The 19,838-nt window shown below is 34.1% G+C and overlaps 1 protein-coding gene across 5 annotated transcripts in view; it reads left to right on the forward strand.

The window, feature by feature from the left end:
• The window catches only part of DPP8 (dipeptidyl peptidase 8), a 51,598-nt gene that overhangs the window by 9,485 nt on the left and 22,275 nt on the right, over positions 1-19,838 (forward strand). For all 5 annotated transcript variants that reach the window (XR_012494711.1, XM_019725576.2, XM_019725578.2 and 2 more), the window contains exons 5-12: positions 6,697-6,870; positions 7,673-7,841; positions 12,271-12,381; positions 13,532-13,660; positions 14,296-14,357; positions 16,878-16,978; positions 17,921-18,098; positions 18,937-19,096. Coding sequence is in view for 4 of the 5 variants with exons in the window: in XM_019725576.2 (XP_019581135.1) it covers positions 6,697-6,870; positions 7,673-7,841; positions 12,271-12,381; positions 13,532-13,660; positions 14,296-14,357; positions 16,878-16,978; positions 17,921-18,098; positions 18,937-19,096 (1,084 nt within the window). In the remaining variant the exon portion in view is untranslated. The remainder of the gene's footprint in view (positions 1-6,696; positions 6,871-7,672; positions 7,842-12,270; positions 12,382-13,531; positions 13,661-14,295; positions 14,358-16,877; positions 16,979-17,920; positions 18,099-18,936; positions 19,097-19,838) is intronic.

Below are 19,838 nucleotides of genomic sequence, written 5' to 3' on the forward strand. Positions count from 1 at the left end.
ATACTACTACTCCAGGTATCGCATATAAATGGAATCATATAGTGTTTATCCTTTGTGACTGTCTTACTTCACTTACCATAATGTCCTTAAGGTCCATCCGTGTTGTAGCATGTGTCAGAATATTCTTTTAAAGGCTGAATGATATTTGGTTGTACATATATACCACATTTTGTTTATTCACTTATCCATTAATAGACTTCTGGGTGGCTTCCCCCTTTTGGCTGTTGTAAATAATGCTGCTATGAACATAGGTATACAAATATCTTTTCATGTCACTGCTTTCAATTTTTTTTTTTAATTAAAGTTTATTGGGGTGACAATTATTAGTAAAGTTACATAGATTTCAGGTGTACAATTCTGTATTACATCATCTATAAATCCCATTGTGTGTTCACCACCCAAAATCAGTTCTCTTTCCATCACCATGTATTTTGATCCCCTTGCTTTCAATTCTTTTAGGTATATATACCCCAGAAGTGGAATTGCTGGATCATATTTGAGAAAACACCGTACTGTTTTTCCATAGCAACTGCACCATTTTACATTCCCATTAGCAGTGCACGAGTGTGAGATGGTAGCTCATTGCAGTTTTGATTTCCATTTCCCTAATAGTGGTATTAAGCATCTTTTCTTGTGTTTATTATCCATTTGTAAATCTTCTTTGGAGAAATATCTGTTCAAGTCTTTTGCCCATTTCTTAATTGGGATGTCTGGGGTTTTTTTGTAGTTTACTTTTTTAATAGTGTCCTGTTTCAATACGCACCGCCAAAAGGATATGTCCAAGTCCCAAAGGTGTCTGAATGTGACCTTATTTAGAAATAGGGTCTTTGCAGATGTGATTAAGGATCTCAGGATAAGATAATCCTGGATTTAGGGTAGGCCCTAAATTCAATAATTGGTATTTTTTTATGTAATCTTTTTTTTTAATAGTACATTTTGTGTTATGTATATCACAATTTTTTTTTTTTTTTAGATTTTATTGGGGAAGGGGAACAGTACTTTATTGGGGAACAGTGTGTATTTCCAGGACTTTTTTTCCAAGTCAAGTTGTTGTCCTTTCAATCTTAGTTGTGGAGGGCGCAGCTCAGCTCCAGGTCCAGTTGCCATTGCTAGTTGCCCACCATCCCTTGCAGGAGTCGAACCGGCAACCTTGTGGTTGAGAGGATGCACTCCAACCAACTGAGCCATCCTGGAGCTCAGCGGCAGCTCAGCTCAAGGTGCCGTGTTCAATCTTAGTTGCAGGGGGCGCTGCTCACCATCCGTAGCGGGAAATTGAACTGGCAGCCTTGTGGTTGAGAGCCCACTGGCCCATGTGGGGATCGAACCGGCAGCCTTCGGAGTTAGGAGCATGGAGCTCTAACTGCCTGAGCCACCGGGCCGGCCCCAATAATTGGTATTTTTATCAGAGAAAGGAGAGGGAGCTTTAAGACAAACAACAGAGGGTGGGGGCCAGGTTAGAGTTTAGTTGCCACGAGCCAAGGAACCCCCGGAGCCACCAGAAGCTGGAAGAGGCAGGGAAGTATTTTTCCCTGGAGACTTTGGAGGAAGCCTGGCCTTCCTGACACCTTAATTTTGGGCTTCTGTCCTCCAGAACTGAGAGAATAAATTTCTGTTGTTTTCAGCCACCAAGTTTGTGGTCATTTATTACAGCAGAACTAAGAAACTAATACATGTCCTTTGATGCACAAAGTTTTAAATTTTGATGAAGTCCAGTCGATCTACTTTCTTCTTTGATTGCTTATGCTTTTGGTTTCATAGCTAAGAAACTGTTGCTTAAGCCAAGGTCATGCAGATTTTCATCTGTTTTCTTATATAAGAGTTTTATACTTTTAGCTCTTACAGTTAAGTCTTTGATCCATTTTGAGTTAACTTTGTATATAGTGTGAGATAGGGGTCCAAATTAATTCTTTTACTTATGGAATCCAGTTATCCTAGCACCATTTTGAAAGGCTATTTTTTCCCCATAGAGTGGCCTTAGCACGCTTGTTGAAAGTCAATTGACCATAAATATATCGATTTATTTCTGGACTCTCAATTCTATTCAGTGGCCTACATGTCTATCCATATGCCAGTACCGTGCTATCTTGATTAATGTAGCTTTGTACTAACTTTTGAAATTAGAAAAGGAGAGTCCTCCAACATAGTTCTTTTCCAAGGTTGTTTTGAAATTTCATAGGAATATTAAGATCAGCTTATCCATATCTGCAAAAAAGGCGGTTGTAACTTTGATAGGCATTCTATTGGATCTCTAGCTCAATCTGGAGTGCATTGCCATCTTTATCATCTTAAGTCTTCCAATCCATAGACACGGGCTGTCTTTCCATTTATTCATATCTTTTTAAATGTTTTCAACACTGTTTTATAGTGTTCTATATACAAGTCGAGCACTTGATTAAATTTGTTCCTCCGTATTTTATTCTTTTTGATGGTATTTTAAATGGAGTTTTTAAATTTCATTTTCAGACTGTTCCATTACTAATATACAGAAATGCAGCTGATATTTGTATATTGATCTTGTATCCTGCAACTTTGCTGAACACATTTATTAGCTCTATATTTTTTTTTAAGATCTTTTAGGGTTTTCTATATATATGATATCATTTTGCCTGTGAATAGGTAGTTTTCCTTCTTCCTTTCCAGCCTGGAAGCTTTTTTATTTTTTGCCTAATTGCTCTGGCTAGAATCTCTAGAACAATGTTGAATAGTAGTGATAAGAGCAGACATCCTTTCTTTTTCCTGATTTTGAGAGGAAAACTTTCAGTTTTTACTGTTAGAAAATATATTAGCTATGGGTTTTCATTGATACCCCTTATCAGATTGAGAAATTTCCCTTCTATTACTAGTTTGTTGGGTGTTTTTATCATGAAAGGGTGTTGGTCTTTGTCAGATGATTTTCCTGTATTGAGAAGATCACTTATTTTCCGTTATTAATATGGTGTGTTACATTGGTTAGTTTTTATCTGTTGAACCAAGCTTACATTCTTGGATTCAGTCCTACTTGGTCATTTGCAATCCCTTTAATATGCTACTGTATTCAGTTTGCTGATGTTTTATTGAGGATTTTTATACCTATTTTTGTACCTTTTATATGTTGAACCAAGCTTACATTCTTGGATTCAATCCTATTTGGTCATTTGCAATCCTTTTAATATGCTACTCTGTTCAGTTTGCTGATGTTTTATTGAGGGTTATTTTGTACCTAATGTAGGGATATTGGCCTACAATTTTATTTCCTTGTGAAGTCTTTGTCTTGTCTTGGTATCAGGGTAATACTGACCTCATCAGATGACTTAGAAGATGTTTTCTTTTTATCTCTCTTTTTTTGGGGGGTGCAGGGAGAAAGAATTTGAGAAGGCTGCATCTTAATTCTTTAAACATTTGGTAGAACTCATCATCAGTAAAGCCATCTAGTCCTGGGCTTTTCTTTGTGGGAAGTTTTTTGATTACTAAATCTCTTCACTCGTTATAGGCCTCAGATTTTCTATTTCTTCTTGAGTCAGTTTTGGTGATTTGTGTGTTTCTAAGAATTTAACCGTTTTATCTACACCATCTAATTTGTTTACATAACAATTGTTCATACTATTTCCTTACAATCCTTTTATCCCTATAAAACTGTTAATAACAGCCCTCTTTCATTCTTCAGGAAATTGAGTCTTCTCTCTTTTTGTTTATTGATGATTCTAGCTAAATTTGTCAAGTTTGTCGATCTTTTCAACATCTTTTGGTTTTGTTTAAGTTTATTGTTTTTTTATTCTCCATTTTATTTCCAATCTAATTTGTATTATTTCCTTATTTCTGCTTGCTTTGGATTTAGTTTTCTCTTGTTTTTCTAGTGTCTTAAAGTAAAAGGTTAGGTTATTGATTTGAGTTTTTTAAAATAGTTTTTAAATTTTTCAATTATAGTTGACATACAATATTAGTTTTAGGTGTATAACATAGTGGTTAGACTTTTAAATAACTGACAAAGTGATCCCCTGATAAGTTTAGTACGCACCTGGCATCATACATAGTTATTACAATATTGACTATATTCCCTATGCTGTACTTTATATCCCTGTGACTGTTTTTATAACTGGCAATTGGCACATCTTACTCGCTTCCTTCTTCTACCCAGCTTCCCCACCCCACTCTGGTCTGGCAACCATCAAAATGTTCACTCTCTTAGTGTAGGCATTTAAAGTTATAAATTTCCCTCTGAACGCTGCTTTTGCTACATTCCTTAAAGTTTTGGTGTATTGTGTTTTCTTCTGTCTCAAAGTATTTTTTGATTTCCTTTGTGATTTTTTTTTTCTTCCTTTGACTCATTGGCTTCTTTCTTCTTATGCCAACATCTGGAAACTGTCAAGGCAGTTAGCTAGTACAAGTGTGAGGCTCACTTCATTTGTTTCCCATTTCTCAGGGATCACTGTCCTTTGTTTTCTAATATCCAGTGTCTTGAAACGTTATTTCATACGTTTTGTCCGTTTTCTCAGTTGTTTCAGATGAAAGGAGAAGTCTGGTCTTTGTAACTCCATCTCTGATAGAAGTACAAGTTGGTTTCATTTTTAACATTTAAATCTCTAACTGATTTGAAATAGGTGAGAAGTGGATCTAATATTATCTTTTTGCATATGGCTATCCAGTAATTCCAACTTATATAAAATTTAAATCAGTAATCACTGACTTTAAAAGTCTCATCTCTTTGCCACCTTTTTTTCTTACTAATTTCTATATCAGCTTTCTTTTTTAGATTTTCTATTCTTTACCACTGTTTATTTTGTTTATTCATGTTTTAATTTTTTTAAATATTTGGGGTAAGACTAACTTTGTTTACCATAATTGATCTTTTTCAGGGTTCTTTGTATCATCTTGCTTGTTATTCTTTCAAATAACAAATTTTAAAATCACAGTTATAAATACAGAGTTCTCTTTTGAAAGTTAATTTCTTAGCTCTGAAACTTCTTGTGTTCTGATTACTACGCATTAAGACATATTAAGTAGGGACTAAGTCTGGTGACATTCAGGAAGAATAAGGGGAGAAATTAAAATATAATTATATACTCAGAATTAATTGCTCTTGGCTTTAACAGTCTTAAGAGGTATTTAAAACAAAAGATCAAAATTAATAAAACTATTATGTTCATTGAATTTGCAAGTATTTTGGAGCCTAGCACACATATGTACAAATATATATGTATGTAGTTAAACATTAATAAAAAAATAATACAATGAATACCAAAAACTAGGTTTTTACCAAGATTCCAAGGTTCATTTTTAAACACCTAACATTATTTTAGGTTTCCAAGTATACACTTGTGTTTACCGTCCTTGAACAATATTTACATTCAGTATGCTGGCTTAATTTTAGATTGATTCATTCCTACCATGAAACTCATCTAGACTTCTTTTTATAGTGTACTCCTTGATAGCAGAAACCATGTCTATTTCCTTTATTTGTCAAACTCAAAGTGTAAAGATCTCTTAGGGGAGTTGTGGATGTAATTTAAATTAGCACTTTTTAGATTTGCTTTATTTATATTCCTTTTTAGATTTTAGGCATGTATCATCAAGTAATATTTCTAGCTTGGAAAATTCTTCATCATCAGTAATTACAAATATTAGAGATTTTAACGAATGACGTAGGTAGGAAAACAAAAGGACACAGATTTTGCTCTCAAGTTTTTGTTTGTTTGTTTTTTTACCTATTTCTACTCAGAAATACTGAAAAAAAGTGACTAACAATACTATAGCCAAATGAATCAGAGAGACAGTAACTTAACATAAATTTCAAAAGTATGCTATAATGGATCAGGGAACTTTCATGGCCAAGGTTGAATTAGAGCTAAGGTTTTTAGGTATCCGTAAAACTTGGATGGATAGAAAGAAAAATGGAAGAAAGGGAGAAAATGGAAGAGATAAAGGCTGGGAGGCAGAACGTGACATACTAGGTTTTATGTCAGTGGGTGACCAGCCTGCCTACGGTTTTATTAGAGGAGTATTAGTAGATGTAGTAGAAAGGTACTAATGACAGTTGATATTGATGACTTTGTGCCAATCATTGTGCAAAACACTTCACCTTTTTTATCAGTTAATCTTCACAAAGCTGCAGTAGATGATTTATTACTATTTTGAAAGTGAGAAAAATTACTTTTAAAGAAATTAAGATACTTGCTTAAAGTCAGACTTCTAGCGAGAGTCAAAGCCTAGATTCAAACCACTTGACTTCAAAGTCTGTGCTTTTAACTACTGCATGTAAAACTGCTGAGTTATATTTACGTAATGTAGAAGATCTTGGATGCCAAGCCAATGTGATGACACGTAATTATTCTTCTTTAATGTGTATAACAATCATGTAAGGGGCAGCTGGTTAGCTCAGTTGGTTAGAGCACGGTGCTTTCAACAACAAAGTTCCTGGTTCAATCCCCACATGGGGCACTGTGAGCTGCACCTTCCACAACTAAACAAATACTTGACTTGGAGCGATGGGTCCTGAAAAACACACTTAAAATAAATAAAAGTTTAAAAAAAAACAATCATCTAGAGGCCCTTTACCAAGAAATCTTTCAGCAGATTTCAATTAATCTGCTTAAAGTTGCTAGCACATTTTGAGGTCGCTCAAAATGTAGACTCAGGAATATTGGGAGATGCTAGAATTTCAGTGCTAAATTTCAGAAGACTGAAATAGATGATCTCTCTTTTCTCTTTCTTTTGCATTAGGCAACACTGGACTATGGAATGTATTCTCGAGAAGAAGAACTATTAAGAGAAAGAAAACGCATTGGAACAGTTGGAATTGCTTCTTATGATTATCACCAAGGAAGTGGAACATTTCTGTTTCAAGCTGGTAGTGGAATTTATCATGTAAAAGATGGAGGGCCACAAGGATTTACTGTAAGTTGGTATTACTACTTGTTAAATCTGTTTTTGGGTCCTAAAGTTTATTTACATCCAAATCAGAAAGGTAATTAAAAAAAATTCTGTTTACCCATCAATTAAGAAATTTAGTTATAAAGAAAACAAGAAATTTGGGTATTAATTTCCAATTACAATAATATACAATTTTAAAATGCTAAAACACTTGCTATGTGGGAATATATAGTAAAGGGCATCAATGCCCACTTTCTGAGTAAGCGCTGAGGAGGATTTGGGAAGATAATGTTATGACAAAACATTTCATTTTTGGTTCTCTTAAAAGCTTAATTCATCTTAAATGGTTTTAAATGTTTTGATTTAGTCCAGGCAAATTCTTTATGTGCTGTTAGAACTATTCTTTTGATGGAATTGCGGTGGTCCTGGCTTTCGTTACATTTTTATGAGCAAACTATTTCATATTGGTAAAATTAATTGGAAATGTTTAATAAATAAAATATTCAATAAATAAGTGTTTAATAAAAGTATTTAATAAACAATAACTATTAAACATGTTAGGGCAACAAAATTTATGAAGTGTTATTATATTGTCTTTATTTTCTCTCATCTTACCCCCTTAGCTTCCTAATTCATAGTAAAAAAAAAAATGAAAAATAAGTCCTTTTGTATAAGTTAAGGCATATGAAAGTATATTTTTCTGGGGAGCAATTATCATAGCTGACATTTTACTTGGAATTACTGTTCATTTTATAGGAAGGGTGCCTGCAAATGAGTATGTATGTATCAACTTGTACCTGCCTTAAAATGTTGTTTACTTTTCTAGCAACAACCCTTACGGCCGAATTTAGTGGAAACTAGTTGTCCTAACATTCGGATGGATCCAAAATTATGCCCAGCTGATCCAGACTGGATTGCTTTTATACATAGCAATGATATTTGGATATCCAACATTGTAACCAGAGAAGAAAGGAGACTCACCTATGTGCACAATGGTAATGCATAGTTCTTCAAATCCAGTTTCCTAAAAAGTATTTTTAAAATGGAATTTGCTTTTGCTTATGTTTTGAAATTGAAGCAAGCTGGGTGATCCTTATAATTTACATTCAAATCTTTAAAATTAAAAAAGAAAAAAAGCAGCATAAGTGGTATGTACCACTTGTTTTAATGTTCATTCTCATAGCTCAACAGTAGCACCTATGACATGATGGTTCTTTTCTCCAAATAAGACTGCCAGAGTTTCCCCAAAACTGTTGTCATTAAAATAAAATTTTAATTTAAAAATTTAATCTTGTTTTTGGGAAACAAACAGAAAAACCTAATACTATAAGAACTACCTGAAAATGTATCTCCCCTTTTTGGAGAGCCTGCGTACTTTGTCAGAAAAAAAAAAACTGTAGAACTGTGTGTATTGTGGAAATAATTTAATTTTTATTCAAGTGACCATAATTCTAAACACTACTCAAAGTGTAGGAAAGATGTGAATGTTTTCCTCTAAAGCTTTCAATACAAATGAAAGATGGGAAATGAAATAGTGTATTGCTTTTTCTTTGAACATGTAAAACAGAGCTTAAGAATAAACTCCATATTGAAGGTTACTCACTCTAAAAATTCATTTGTTCAACTTTTGCTTAATCTGATGTTCACAAAGCTGATTTATTGCACATCTTAATAAATTATTTTAGAATGTAAGTGTATTGACAGCAAACAGTTTTTCATCATTAGGATAATCAATATTGTAGAAGAAACCTTTCCTGAGTAATTTACATTGATAGAAAGACCTCTGAATTAGAAATCAAGAAATCTGTTCTACCTATTCAGTCAATCAACAAAAATGCATTAAGTTCCTGTGTGCCAGGCAGTGTGGCAGGAACTAAGGATACAGGATTGAATAGTTCTAACCCTCAAAGAAATTATATAAACAAATAAGAAAACAGGATGATAAGAAGCAAACATAGGATGTTACGAGAACACCAATGAGTGTTATTGATCAGGAAAGGCTTCCCATAATATATGACACCTAAACTGATCTTACATAGTGGCCACATGTTAGCCAGTACACTCCAGGTGAGGGGATTGCATGAGGAAGGTTGTGATGCAGAAGGCACTATGGTGTGTGCATGTAGTTAGAAGCGGTCTGCTGGTCCTGAAGCATAAGGTGTGAGTCAAGAAGTAGGGAAAGATAAAGCTAGCAGATCAGAAGAGCCAAGGCAGAGGTAGACTATCTCATGTAAAGGAACGTGGTCTCTATCATGATGTGGGGATCCATTGAAAAGTTCTAGCAATTGAGTGGTGTGGTCAGAATCATATTGTAGATAAATTGTTCGGGTATTTTGTGCAAGTTGTGTTTAAGAAGCACAAGACTAGAGACAGGGACACCAAAGCTTGACTGTTGCAATTATCCATGTTTTGTGATCTAAAAGTAGAGCACAGGCTAGAGAAGAGGAAGTGGAGTAGAAAAAATGTTAAGTAAAAAGTACGTGGTTTGGTATTTAATGGGTCTCCATGTAGAGTCACGAAATCAGAACAGCTGCCAATGGCATTAGAAAGATCAAGTTGGTAGTTAATAAATCTGGGCTGGAAATCTTTGCAATTTTTTCATGCTTTCAACAAACTTTGAACACTGACTGTGTACTAGTTATTGTACTTAAGGCTAGGACTGCAAAGCTCTAACAAATTAGGAGTCAAGAATTCTGTTCTAACTAATCAATCAATCAAAAATACATTAAGTTCTTGTGTGCCAGGCAACGTGGCAGGAACTAAGGGTACAGAATTGATTGACTAGGACATAGTTCTGGCCCTCAAGGAAACTATAGAATTAAGGCTTTTCTTTTTTAGCCTATTTCTTTTCTTCTGTAGAATTGTTTCCCACACAGGATTATATTGAAGATTGGCAGAATTTAAAGTAGGAAGTACTGAAGCACTGCAAAATGCTGTCTGTATAGTGTTTTTCTTTTCTTTTCTATGTAGGTATGTGGTATATTATTTTCAGGATTAGTATAGTAGTTAAAAATACAATCTAGAACCAGACTACCATTTTTTAGCTCTGTGACTTTTAAGTTATATAACTTACCTCTGTGTTTCCATATCTGTAAAAAGTTTAATAGCATGCCATCATAGAGTTGTTAGGATGTTTTAATGAGGTGATATTTGTGGAGTGTTTAGGACAGTGTCTGAAACATAGTAAGTGCTGTGTGTTTGTTTAGATAAAAAGGTACGTAGAGAATGAACGTCATCACTCATATTCCCCTTGTTCACAATAGGTTTTCAAGTGAAAGTCTGCTTTTGATGGGTTTAGTCAGTCAGCATGTACTTGTTTATTCTCTGCCTGGTATGGTAGAGGAATTTAAAAATAATATTATACCAGCCTCTACTCTCAAATGACATTTCTTATTGGAAGAACAAGATGATACCATTTATTCATTTATTAAATAACTCTTAATAATTGAAATCCGTATAAGTGATAAGGAGATACAAATGAGTGGTACCTATTCTAACATCTAAAGGAGAATGAAATATGAAACAGCTTGGGGGACATAACTTTGGGATAGTTGAAAGATCTAAGAAAACTAAGCATTGGTTTTGGCTGTATCATTAATTCCAAAATTCAAAAAACTCTGAAAACTGAGCTTAATTTTCATTAGCTTGGGGCTAAAACTCATTTGGTGGCAAAACCTGACCTGAACTGACCTGAGGATATTTATAATCTTAATCCTACTTAGTGTGCCTATTCATATGTTTGTTACAGGAATATTGGTGTATTTGATTACAGGGTATTTGATTACCCTGCTGGAGATGTTACATAATTACATGGTAGATGTACAATATATGAAAAATCCCCAAAATTCTGAGTTCCGAACACTTCTGGACTCAAGATTTTTGGATAAAGAATTACTGGTTAGACTGCACATTAATTTTAGACAATACATAGATAATAAGAATACATTGAAACTTGCCTATAAAATTAAAATCACTATGTGATATTACTGTAAAACCATTAGACTAGCTAAAGTGAAAAAGATAACACCAGATGTTGGAGAGGAACTTTCATATATTACCAGTAAGAATATAATACAATACAAATACTTTGGAAAACTCTGTATGAGTTTCTTACAAAGTTAAACATACACTTCCCAGCCATTCCACTCCTGGATCTTTATTCAAGAGAAATAAAAACACATCCACAAAGATTCTTATATAAGAATGATCATAGCATCTTTCTTCATAATAGCCAAAAACTGGAAGCAGCCCAGATGTCCATTAACAGATAAATGGATAAAAAAAACAAAACTATGGTATACAAGGAACTACTACTCAGCAATAAACAGGAATGAATTGCTGATACATTGGTAGAGCAACATGGCATGGATACAACACTGATGAATCTCAAAAAGCAGACAGATATAAAGTATATACTGTATGATTTCATTTGTATGAAATTCTAGAATATGCAAAACTAGCCTGCGATGGTAGAAATCAGTGGTTGCTTCTGGGCAGGAATGGACAGTGACTGGGAAGGGGCGTGAGAAAACATCCTTGGAGTGTTAGAGTATTCTGTCTTGATAGGCTGTGGTTATACAAATACAGACATTTTTCAAAAATAAAAAGTACACTTAAGATTTTGTGAATTATAAAGCAATTTTTTAAAAAAGCTTCTCCATAGTCTCACTATTTGGAGAGAACCACATTTTGGATTATATCCCAATACTTTTTAAAATAACATATTTGTATAACATTTTTATAAATGGAATTACAGTGTACATGCTATTTAGTAATATGCTTTTCTTTAACTCAGGTATGTTGTAAACATTTCCCCATGTCATGAAATCTTATATAATTATGGCTTTGTGGTGTTACTGTTCTTGTTTTAAAAGCAAGAGTTCCCTTCAAGCTATTTGCTGGAAACTTAAGTGTAAAATAGATCAAAGCTGAGCTGCTCTGGTTGAATGGGAGGAAGGAGAGAGAGGAGGAATGGTGAATTACAAGATCTTTAAGACCCATTCTAGATCTAAAGATGTACTTTCCTTATGTAGGAGAGTTACAAGTCAACATGATCCTTTACATATATTTTTTTCCATGTTCTAACTAAATGGAAAAATAACTAATATTTATGGAGCACATACTATGGTTCAGGCTTTGGTCTAAGTGCTTTGTGTGAATTAACTCATTTAATTCTTGTAACTTTAAAAGGTAGATTCTTATTCCCGTTTACTAATGGAATGCTTCAGTGGAATGAGATTGGGTGGTTTGCCCAAAGGTCAGTCAGTTTGTGACTGATGGAGCCAAGATTTGACTTCAGTCCATTTGGCTCCAGAGTTCCCCACTATTACAGCTGCCTTTCAAAATAAGCTGAATCATTCTGTTTTGTACCTATTAAAAGATAGATAACGTCCTGTGATAATTTTGCCTTTTCTGTTTTTCTAGAGCTAGCCAACATGGAAGAGGATCCCAGATCAGCTGGAGTTGCTACCTTTGTTCTTCAAGAAGAATTTGATAGATATTCTGGCTATTGGTGGTGTCCAGAAGCTGAAACAAGTAAGGGTGTTCAAAATAATGCAGATCATTAAAATACTATGAGATTCAACTATCAATTAGTTAAATGCCCAGATTCTAGATCCTGAATAGTAGAGTCTGAAGTGATGAAGATTGGATTCTACTAGTAGTTAATTTAGAATATACAGGCTACATCCCACCATAATGAAGTCTAATAAAAACAATTGTATTGTGGTTCAGTGGCTCAGGTCCTTCAACTACCCTTGGCAATTTCTCATCTAGAAGTTGGTCTTGGTAATGTTGGTGGCAAAATAAATACCACGCCTTAATGAATTGCAGGGTTGACTAGAGAGTCTGCATGAACAGATGGCCAAATTAGTGTATGAATGGATCAGAAAAAAGAGCACAAATTCCTCCTTTTTCTTAGTGAATTTACAAGTATTTACTGCCTGAGAAATAGCTTGCTAAAGCAGTGGGTTTCAAACTTCCTGACCATGACCCAGTTAGAAATTTGCTTTACATTCTAGCCTAATACATTGTACTTACACCGTAAATATAAAACTGAAAATAAATTTCATGAAGCAAACTTATCCTTGTGTGTAATTATTCTGATGTATATTTTTTGTTCGTTATATATTTTTTTTAATACTGGTTATGACCCATTAATAGGTTCTATGACCCAGTAATGGATTGTGGCTAGTATTCTGAACACTTTTCTAAGGGACCACGAAAAATATTTATTTTTAAGCCATGTCTTATATTTGGATTTTTGTTTTAAGATGTAAAGTGTTTTGCCATAACTGTGTTTGTCAGAGCAAAATTTTGCCATGATTAGAGAAACCATTCAAAAAAACTGGATACTATTTAAATAGCATTTATTTTGTTATAGGAAATACTGTGAATGTTATTAAATAATTCATTTTTCAATAAGGAATGCATTTTAAGGTATGTAAGGACTGGAGTTCTTCACGTGTGTTTTCCCGGGTCACCATGGTTAAAGGAGTAACCTTTAACAAGTAAAAATGGCTTAGCAGTAACTCACATTGCTACTGCAAAGACTAGTGTAGTGATATTTTCATACATAAAAGGCAGCATATTTTATATGTAAATTATTTTCCACTATGGGAAATACAGTTCTGATTACTTTCTGGAATAATTCTTCTAAAATTTCAATATTTAAATTCCTTTTAAGCTCCCAGTGGCAGCAAAATTCTTAGAATTTTGTATGAAGAAAATGATGAATCCGAGGTGGAAATTATTCATGTTACATCCCCTATGTTGGAAACAAGGAGGGCAGATTCGTTTCGTTATCCTAAAACAGGTACTGTATTCCCTTGGTGTATTTATATTCACTAATTTCTACTTTCCAAACAAGATTCTCTCTGTAATCCAAAATTATGGTCAGCATTGGTCATTTACAGCCCTTAGTAGGGATGGAATGTTTATTGTCCCTGAAGCAGATTTTCTAACTACAAGCTGATCCTTTTTAATTATTTTCAAAGGTGAGAAGTGCACAGAACTGGTTATTTCAAGGAATGAATAAAAAGGTGTCTCTTTAGGAAATAGAGATTTTAAAACGCTTATGTCTCTACTAAATTGGTAATTTTCCTCTTTTTGCCGTTTACAGCATTTCAGTTATATTAGGTTGGTGCAAAAGTAATTGCAGTTTTTGCAGTTATTTTTAACCTTTTAAACCACAGTTACTTTTGCACCAACCTAACAAAATCATACAGAATTTCCCCTTTTTTAATTTCATCCTGACTCTTGATGTTTTTCAGCCTTTTTTTATACCCATATTAAAAACTATGAATTTGCAGTAGAATTCTGAGATTCTGACTCTCAATAAAGCTCTGACTCTACAGTATTTCTGATTTAAGTTTAAGAGGATTGATCTGGCAAAATTAGTCTGAATAATTCTGAATATGCATTACTACTCATTAATGTTTCTTTCTAAAGGCACAGCAAATCCAAAAGTCACTTTTAAGATGTCGGAAATAATGATTGATACTGAAGGAAGGGTAAGTATAAAATGTTAGGGTTTTTGTTTGTTTGTTTGTTTTTGACTCACTGAATTTGCTGAGACATACATAGATCATGATTTCAGGTTGTCCTTATTTTCCACTTTGAAAACTTTCTGCTGGTTCCCAAAATAGGAATATGGGGATATGCATATTTACCACTCCTTTCCAATTGTTTCTCCTCTTTGTCTTTGTTAATTCTCTAGATCAATATTTTAAAAATATTGGTTATAGACAGGTGAGTTACCTTCTGTGTTAGATACATGTCTACGGTTTATTAAATATCCTACATTTCTCTTATAAGGCTATCCATTTGGACAGTCAAATGCTTATAAGCTGAATGCACACAAGATAAATTACAGATTTAATTAAGACTTTTTAAAACAGCTTTATTGAGATATAATTCATATATAATGCAGTTTTACTCATTTAAAGTTTAAAATGGTTTTTAGTATCACAGAGTTGTGCAGCCATCACAGCAGTCCATTTTAGAACATTTTCATCACCCCAAAAAAGAAACCCCACATTCTTTAATTATACCCCAATCTCCCTATGCTCCCCAGCTCTGGGCAACCACTAATCTACATTCTGTCTATAGATTTGCCAGTTCTGGACATTTCATGTAAATGGAATCATATAGTCTCTAGTCTGGTTTATTTCACTTAGCATCATGTTTTCAAGCTCCACCCATGTGACACCACATATCAGCATTCATTACTTTTTATCTAATACTCCATTGTATAGGTAGACCACATTTTTTTAATCCATTCATCAGTTATGGACATTTGGGTTGTTTCCACCTTTTGGCTATTATGAATGTTACCATGAATGTGTGGACGTACGTTTTCATTTCTCTTGGCTAGATAACCTAGGAGTGGAATTGTTGGGTTGTACAACTTTTATGTTTAAACTTTTGAGCCAAACTTTTCCCCAGATGGCTGCACTATTTCGTATCCCCACCAGCAGTGTATAAGGTTTTCAATTTCTCCACATCCTCATCAACACTTGTTACTTTTCGTCTTATTTGTTATACCATCCTAGTAGGTTTGAAGTTGTATCTCATTGTGGTTTGATTTACATTTTCCTGAAGGCTAATGATACTGAGCATCTTTTCATGCACTTACTGGCCATTAGTGTATCATTTTTGGAGAACTGTCTATTCAGATCCTTTCTTTGGTCATTTTTTTAGGATTTTTATTTAAAATATTGCTATCATACAATATTAGTTTCAAGTTCACCATACTTATTCAACATTTACATACCTAAGGAAGTGATAACCATAAGTCCAGCAACCATCTGATACTGTACTACACTGTCATAATATTGTTGACTCTATTCCCTGTGTTGTACATTACATCCCCATGACTTATTTGTTTTATACCTGGAAATCTGAACCTCTTATTCCCCTTCTCCTTCTCCCACCTTTTTAACTTGAAATTGGAGTTGACATCCAATATCATTGTATATTAATTTCAGGTGTAGAGCATAAGGGTTAGACATTTATATAATTCAAGTGATCTCCCTGACTAGTTACCCACCTGGTACTATGCATGGTTACTACCATATCATTGACCATGTGCCCTATGCTTTACATCCCCTTGACTACCAATTTTGTAACTACCAATTTGTACTTCTTCATTCCTTCCCTTTTCCTCCCTCCCCCCACCCACCTTCCATTTGGCAACCATCAAAATGTTTTTTGTATCTGTGAGTTTGTTTCTGTTTTTTTTGTTTATTTTGATCTTTAGAGTCCAGACATAAGCAAAACCACATTGCATCTGTCTTTTTCTGTCTAATACTCCAATCAGCACAATACCCTCTAGGTCTATCCATGCCGCCACAGATGGCAAGAACCCATTCCCTTCCATGGCCGGGCAATATTCAATTGTATATATGTACCGCCTACTCTTTATCCATTCATCCATCAGCAGAAACCCAGGCTGCCTCCATATCTTGGCCATTGTAAACAATGCTGCAACGAACATACGTATACACACGTCCCCTCGAAGTAGTGTTTTGGGTTTCTTTGGATAAATACCCAGAAGTGGGAGGACTGGGTCCTTCTTTGTCTCTTTTTATCTTTTGCTCTTTTTTTAATTGTGTTGACAAGACTTTTAAAGGAAAAAAAATTTGCTTACCCAGGGCCTTTTCACTAATACATTACACAAATAATATTTTAGGCTAAAATATAGGGAACTAGGGACTATATTTTTCTTAGACACTAGAGTCTAAAGTGTTTAAAACTTGATTTTACCAGTTATCATCAAGGGTTCTGTTAGTATAAATTCATGAGGAAAACTTTTAGGTTGTGCTAATTTTTGTGGTTAGAACTTTTTTAGGCATAAAGAGCACAAATATAGGTAACCCACAGCTTACTGCTGGTTTTGCTCTGTTCTTCCTGCCTCTTTACATACCTAAGTCTGAAAAAGTATCATGCTGTTAAAGGTAAGGATTTAAGTAGACTAGTAAATTGATTCTTTAAGTCCTTTATAACTAGATTCCTTTTTTCTGTTTCAATAGATTATAGATGTCATAGATAAGGAACTAATTCAGCCTTTCGAGATTCTGTTTGAAGGAGTTGAATATATTGCCAGAGCTGGATGGACTCCAGAGGGAAAATAGTGCGTATGTTAAATTGTCACTTCTTTACAAATAATTTAGGATCCAGAACTTTAGAAATGTCTGTGCTATTGGGTTTGCCTTAGAACTACCTTGACATGTAAATTTGCAGTGTAGGTACTTATGCACAAAAAGTTTTTCCTAAACTAAGTGGACTTGTGGATTTGTAATCCTGTTAGCATAGGTACATTACATTTTCATTCTCTTACTTAGCCAGTCATGGTTTCACAGTGTGATGTGAGGTTAAAATAGTATGACTTAGGGTGGCTAGATGGCTCAGTTGGTTAGAGCGCAAACTCTGAACAACAGGGTTGCCAGTTCAATTCCCTCATGTGATGGTGGGCTGCACCCCCTGCAACTAAGATTGAAAAACAGCAACTGGACTTGGAGCTGAGCTGCGCCCTCCACAACTAGATTGAAGGATGACGACTTGGAGCTAATGGGCCCTGGAGAAACACAGTGTTCCCAGTATCCCCCAATGAAATCCAAAAAAAAAAAAAAGACATCAGTCATTTAAAAAACAATAGTATGACTTTAAGGCTCACATTAACTGTGTATTTTTAAAATTAATTACAGGGGAAGTATTTGTAGAGCTTTATGTGAGGATGATTCCATACAGGTCTGTGTCTAATACAGACCCCAGGAGCTTTATGAGGCTGTCATTTGTTGACACTAAAGGGAGAAAACAATGTCAAATGCCGTCTGATTTTGACAATTTAAAGAAAAGTGCTTTTAAAAACTCTATTCAAGCTTAACTTTTAAAAATAAGTGTAGAATAAGCTAATACTTTTAATTGGCTGTTTGTGAGTGATAATTTAACAGATATTAAATCAAGTTTTTTCACTGTGATTACAGAAATAACTGACAGGTACTAGGAGAGAGAATAGGGGAATATTTACTTTCTATCTTCACTTGCTTTATTTTTGGTTCTTTTATTTGTTTAGTGCTTGGTCCATCCTACTAGATCGCTCCCAAACTCGCCTACAGATAGTGTTGATCTCTCCTGAATTATTTATCCCAGTAGAAGATGATGCCATGGAAAGACAGAGACTCATTGAGTCAGTGCCTGACTCTGTGACACCACTGATTATCTATGAAGAAACAACAGACATCTGGATAAATGTATGCCTCTTCTCCTGTACTGGGTTACATATTTTCTCAGCATGCTAAAGCAAATGAAGTTTTATAGCAGACTATTAAAATGAAATTTTAAGTTCAAAGTAACCATGAATACTATTTACTTAGTTTTAACATTTCAAATTGGAATGATGGTTCCAGAATGAAATGGTTTGTAGATAGAAAGTAGATGCCATTGAAATGGCATCTCTACCTGAAGATTTGCCCTTGTTTTTGGACACATCAGATATTGAAAACATAGCCTCATCAATGCCTCTGAGGGGACCACAAGTCTTGTCTAGAAAAGACTTTCTCTTCTGAGTTGGCAAACTATACCAAAATATACCAGTTTGGGATTGACTTTTGCAGTTTCCAATTGTGTGGGGAAAACTTAAGATATAAAATAAATAAAGCCATCTCACTCCTCTGCTGAGTATAGGCTAAAAAGGCTGAACATCTGTTTTCCCTTCAACTGTTAGAATATTTCTCTTTGGAAAAGAAATATTAAGAAAAAAATTTTTTTCTCATTTATTTAATAAGATACCATTAAACCTCATGCCATTTCAAAGGATTACAGAAATGGTGAGTAAAAAAAAGCTGTTGGTCATGTTTTTCTTCATTTGGAAACATTTATTTCTCAATGGATGAAGTCTTTCACTAAAGTAAGATAGATATGAAAGGCCCAGGCAAAATCTGTAATTTTAAATATACTATAGCCCCTAGCACTGACAGTTATTTATACTTCAGAGTATGTTTATCAAGTAATTCTTTCTCTAGCTTAATTGAATTGTTTATGTAGTAATGTCATTAATGTGTATAGTAAATTAAGCTATTCATTTTACAGATCCATGACATCTTTCATGTTTTTCCCCAAAGTCATGAAGATGAAATTGAATTTATTTTTGCCTCTGAATGCAAAACAGGTTTCCGTCATTTATATAAAATTACATCCATTTTAAAGGAGAGCAAATATAAACGATCCAGTGGTGGGCTGCCTGCCCCAAGTAAGAAATCCTTTTTTATGTAAAAAAGAGAAAATGTTGGGGGCAGAAGGTGGGAGGGGTAAGGGTAATGTAATGTCTCTTTTGTATACTTTATCATCAATACTTGCTTCATTAAACTCAATACGTAAGTTCAACTAAAATATAAATGCATGTGTAAACACAGGACAAAGGTGTTTTTTGTTTTTACAAGTATGTTCATTTTAATACCTCCAATACCCTAATTGGAAATCTACATTCCGGGAGTTGTGAGTTGCCATCTACTCTACCATCTTGACTCTGCCCCATAGGACAAGTTCTTGATAGATATATAATAAAGTATTAATAGTGGGTAATCTCTGGGTAGTGAGATACTTTTTACTTTCTACTTTTGCCTTACCTGTTGTTTTTAATTTGTTTAAAGTGAGCCCATATCATTTTTAGATTTAAACAGCTATTTTTAAAATATTACATAGTTATTAGATATTTTTCTATATCAAATGTTTTTTTTATACTGTCGCCGTCTACACTGAAGTTAATGTATAGTTATAACTCTTCAGAGTCATATAATTATGTTGCCCAAAGTGAAATTAAATATTATGTCAGCTGAAGTTAATTTCTCTTTAAAGAGTGATGGTTTTCCTTCCAGGAAATGTAATACAGAATATATGTGTAAGCCTAGAAAAAGTGAAATGGTATGTTGAATACTTATGCTGGGTTATTCAAAAATTGAGTCATGGTTTTCTACTTTAATAATGGAGTTTGT

Source organism: Rhinolophus sinicus, linkage group LG03, assembly GCF_036562045.2.
Source record: "Rhinolophus sinicus isolate RSC01 linkage group LG03, ASM3656204v1, whole genome shotgun sequence".
Taxonomy (NCBI): Eukaryota; Metazoa; Chordata; class Mammalia; order Chiroptera; family Rhinolophidae; genus Rhinolophus; species Rhinolophus sinicus.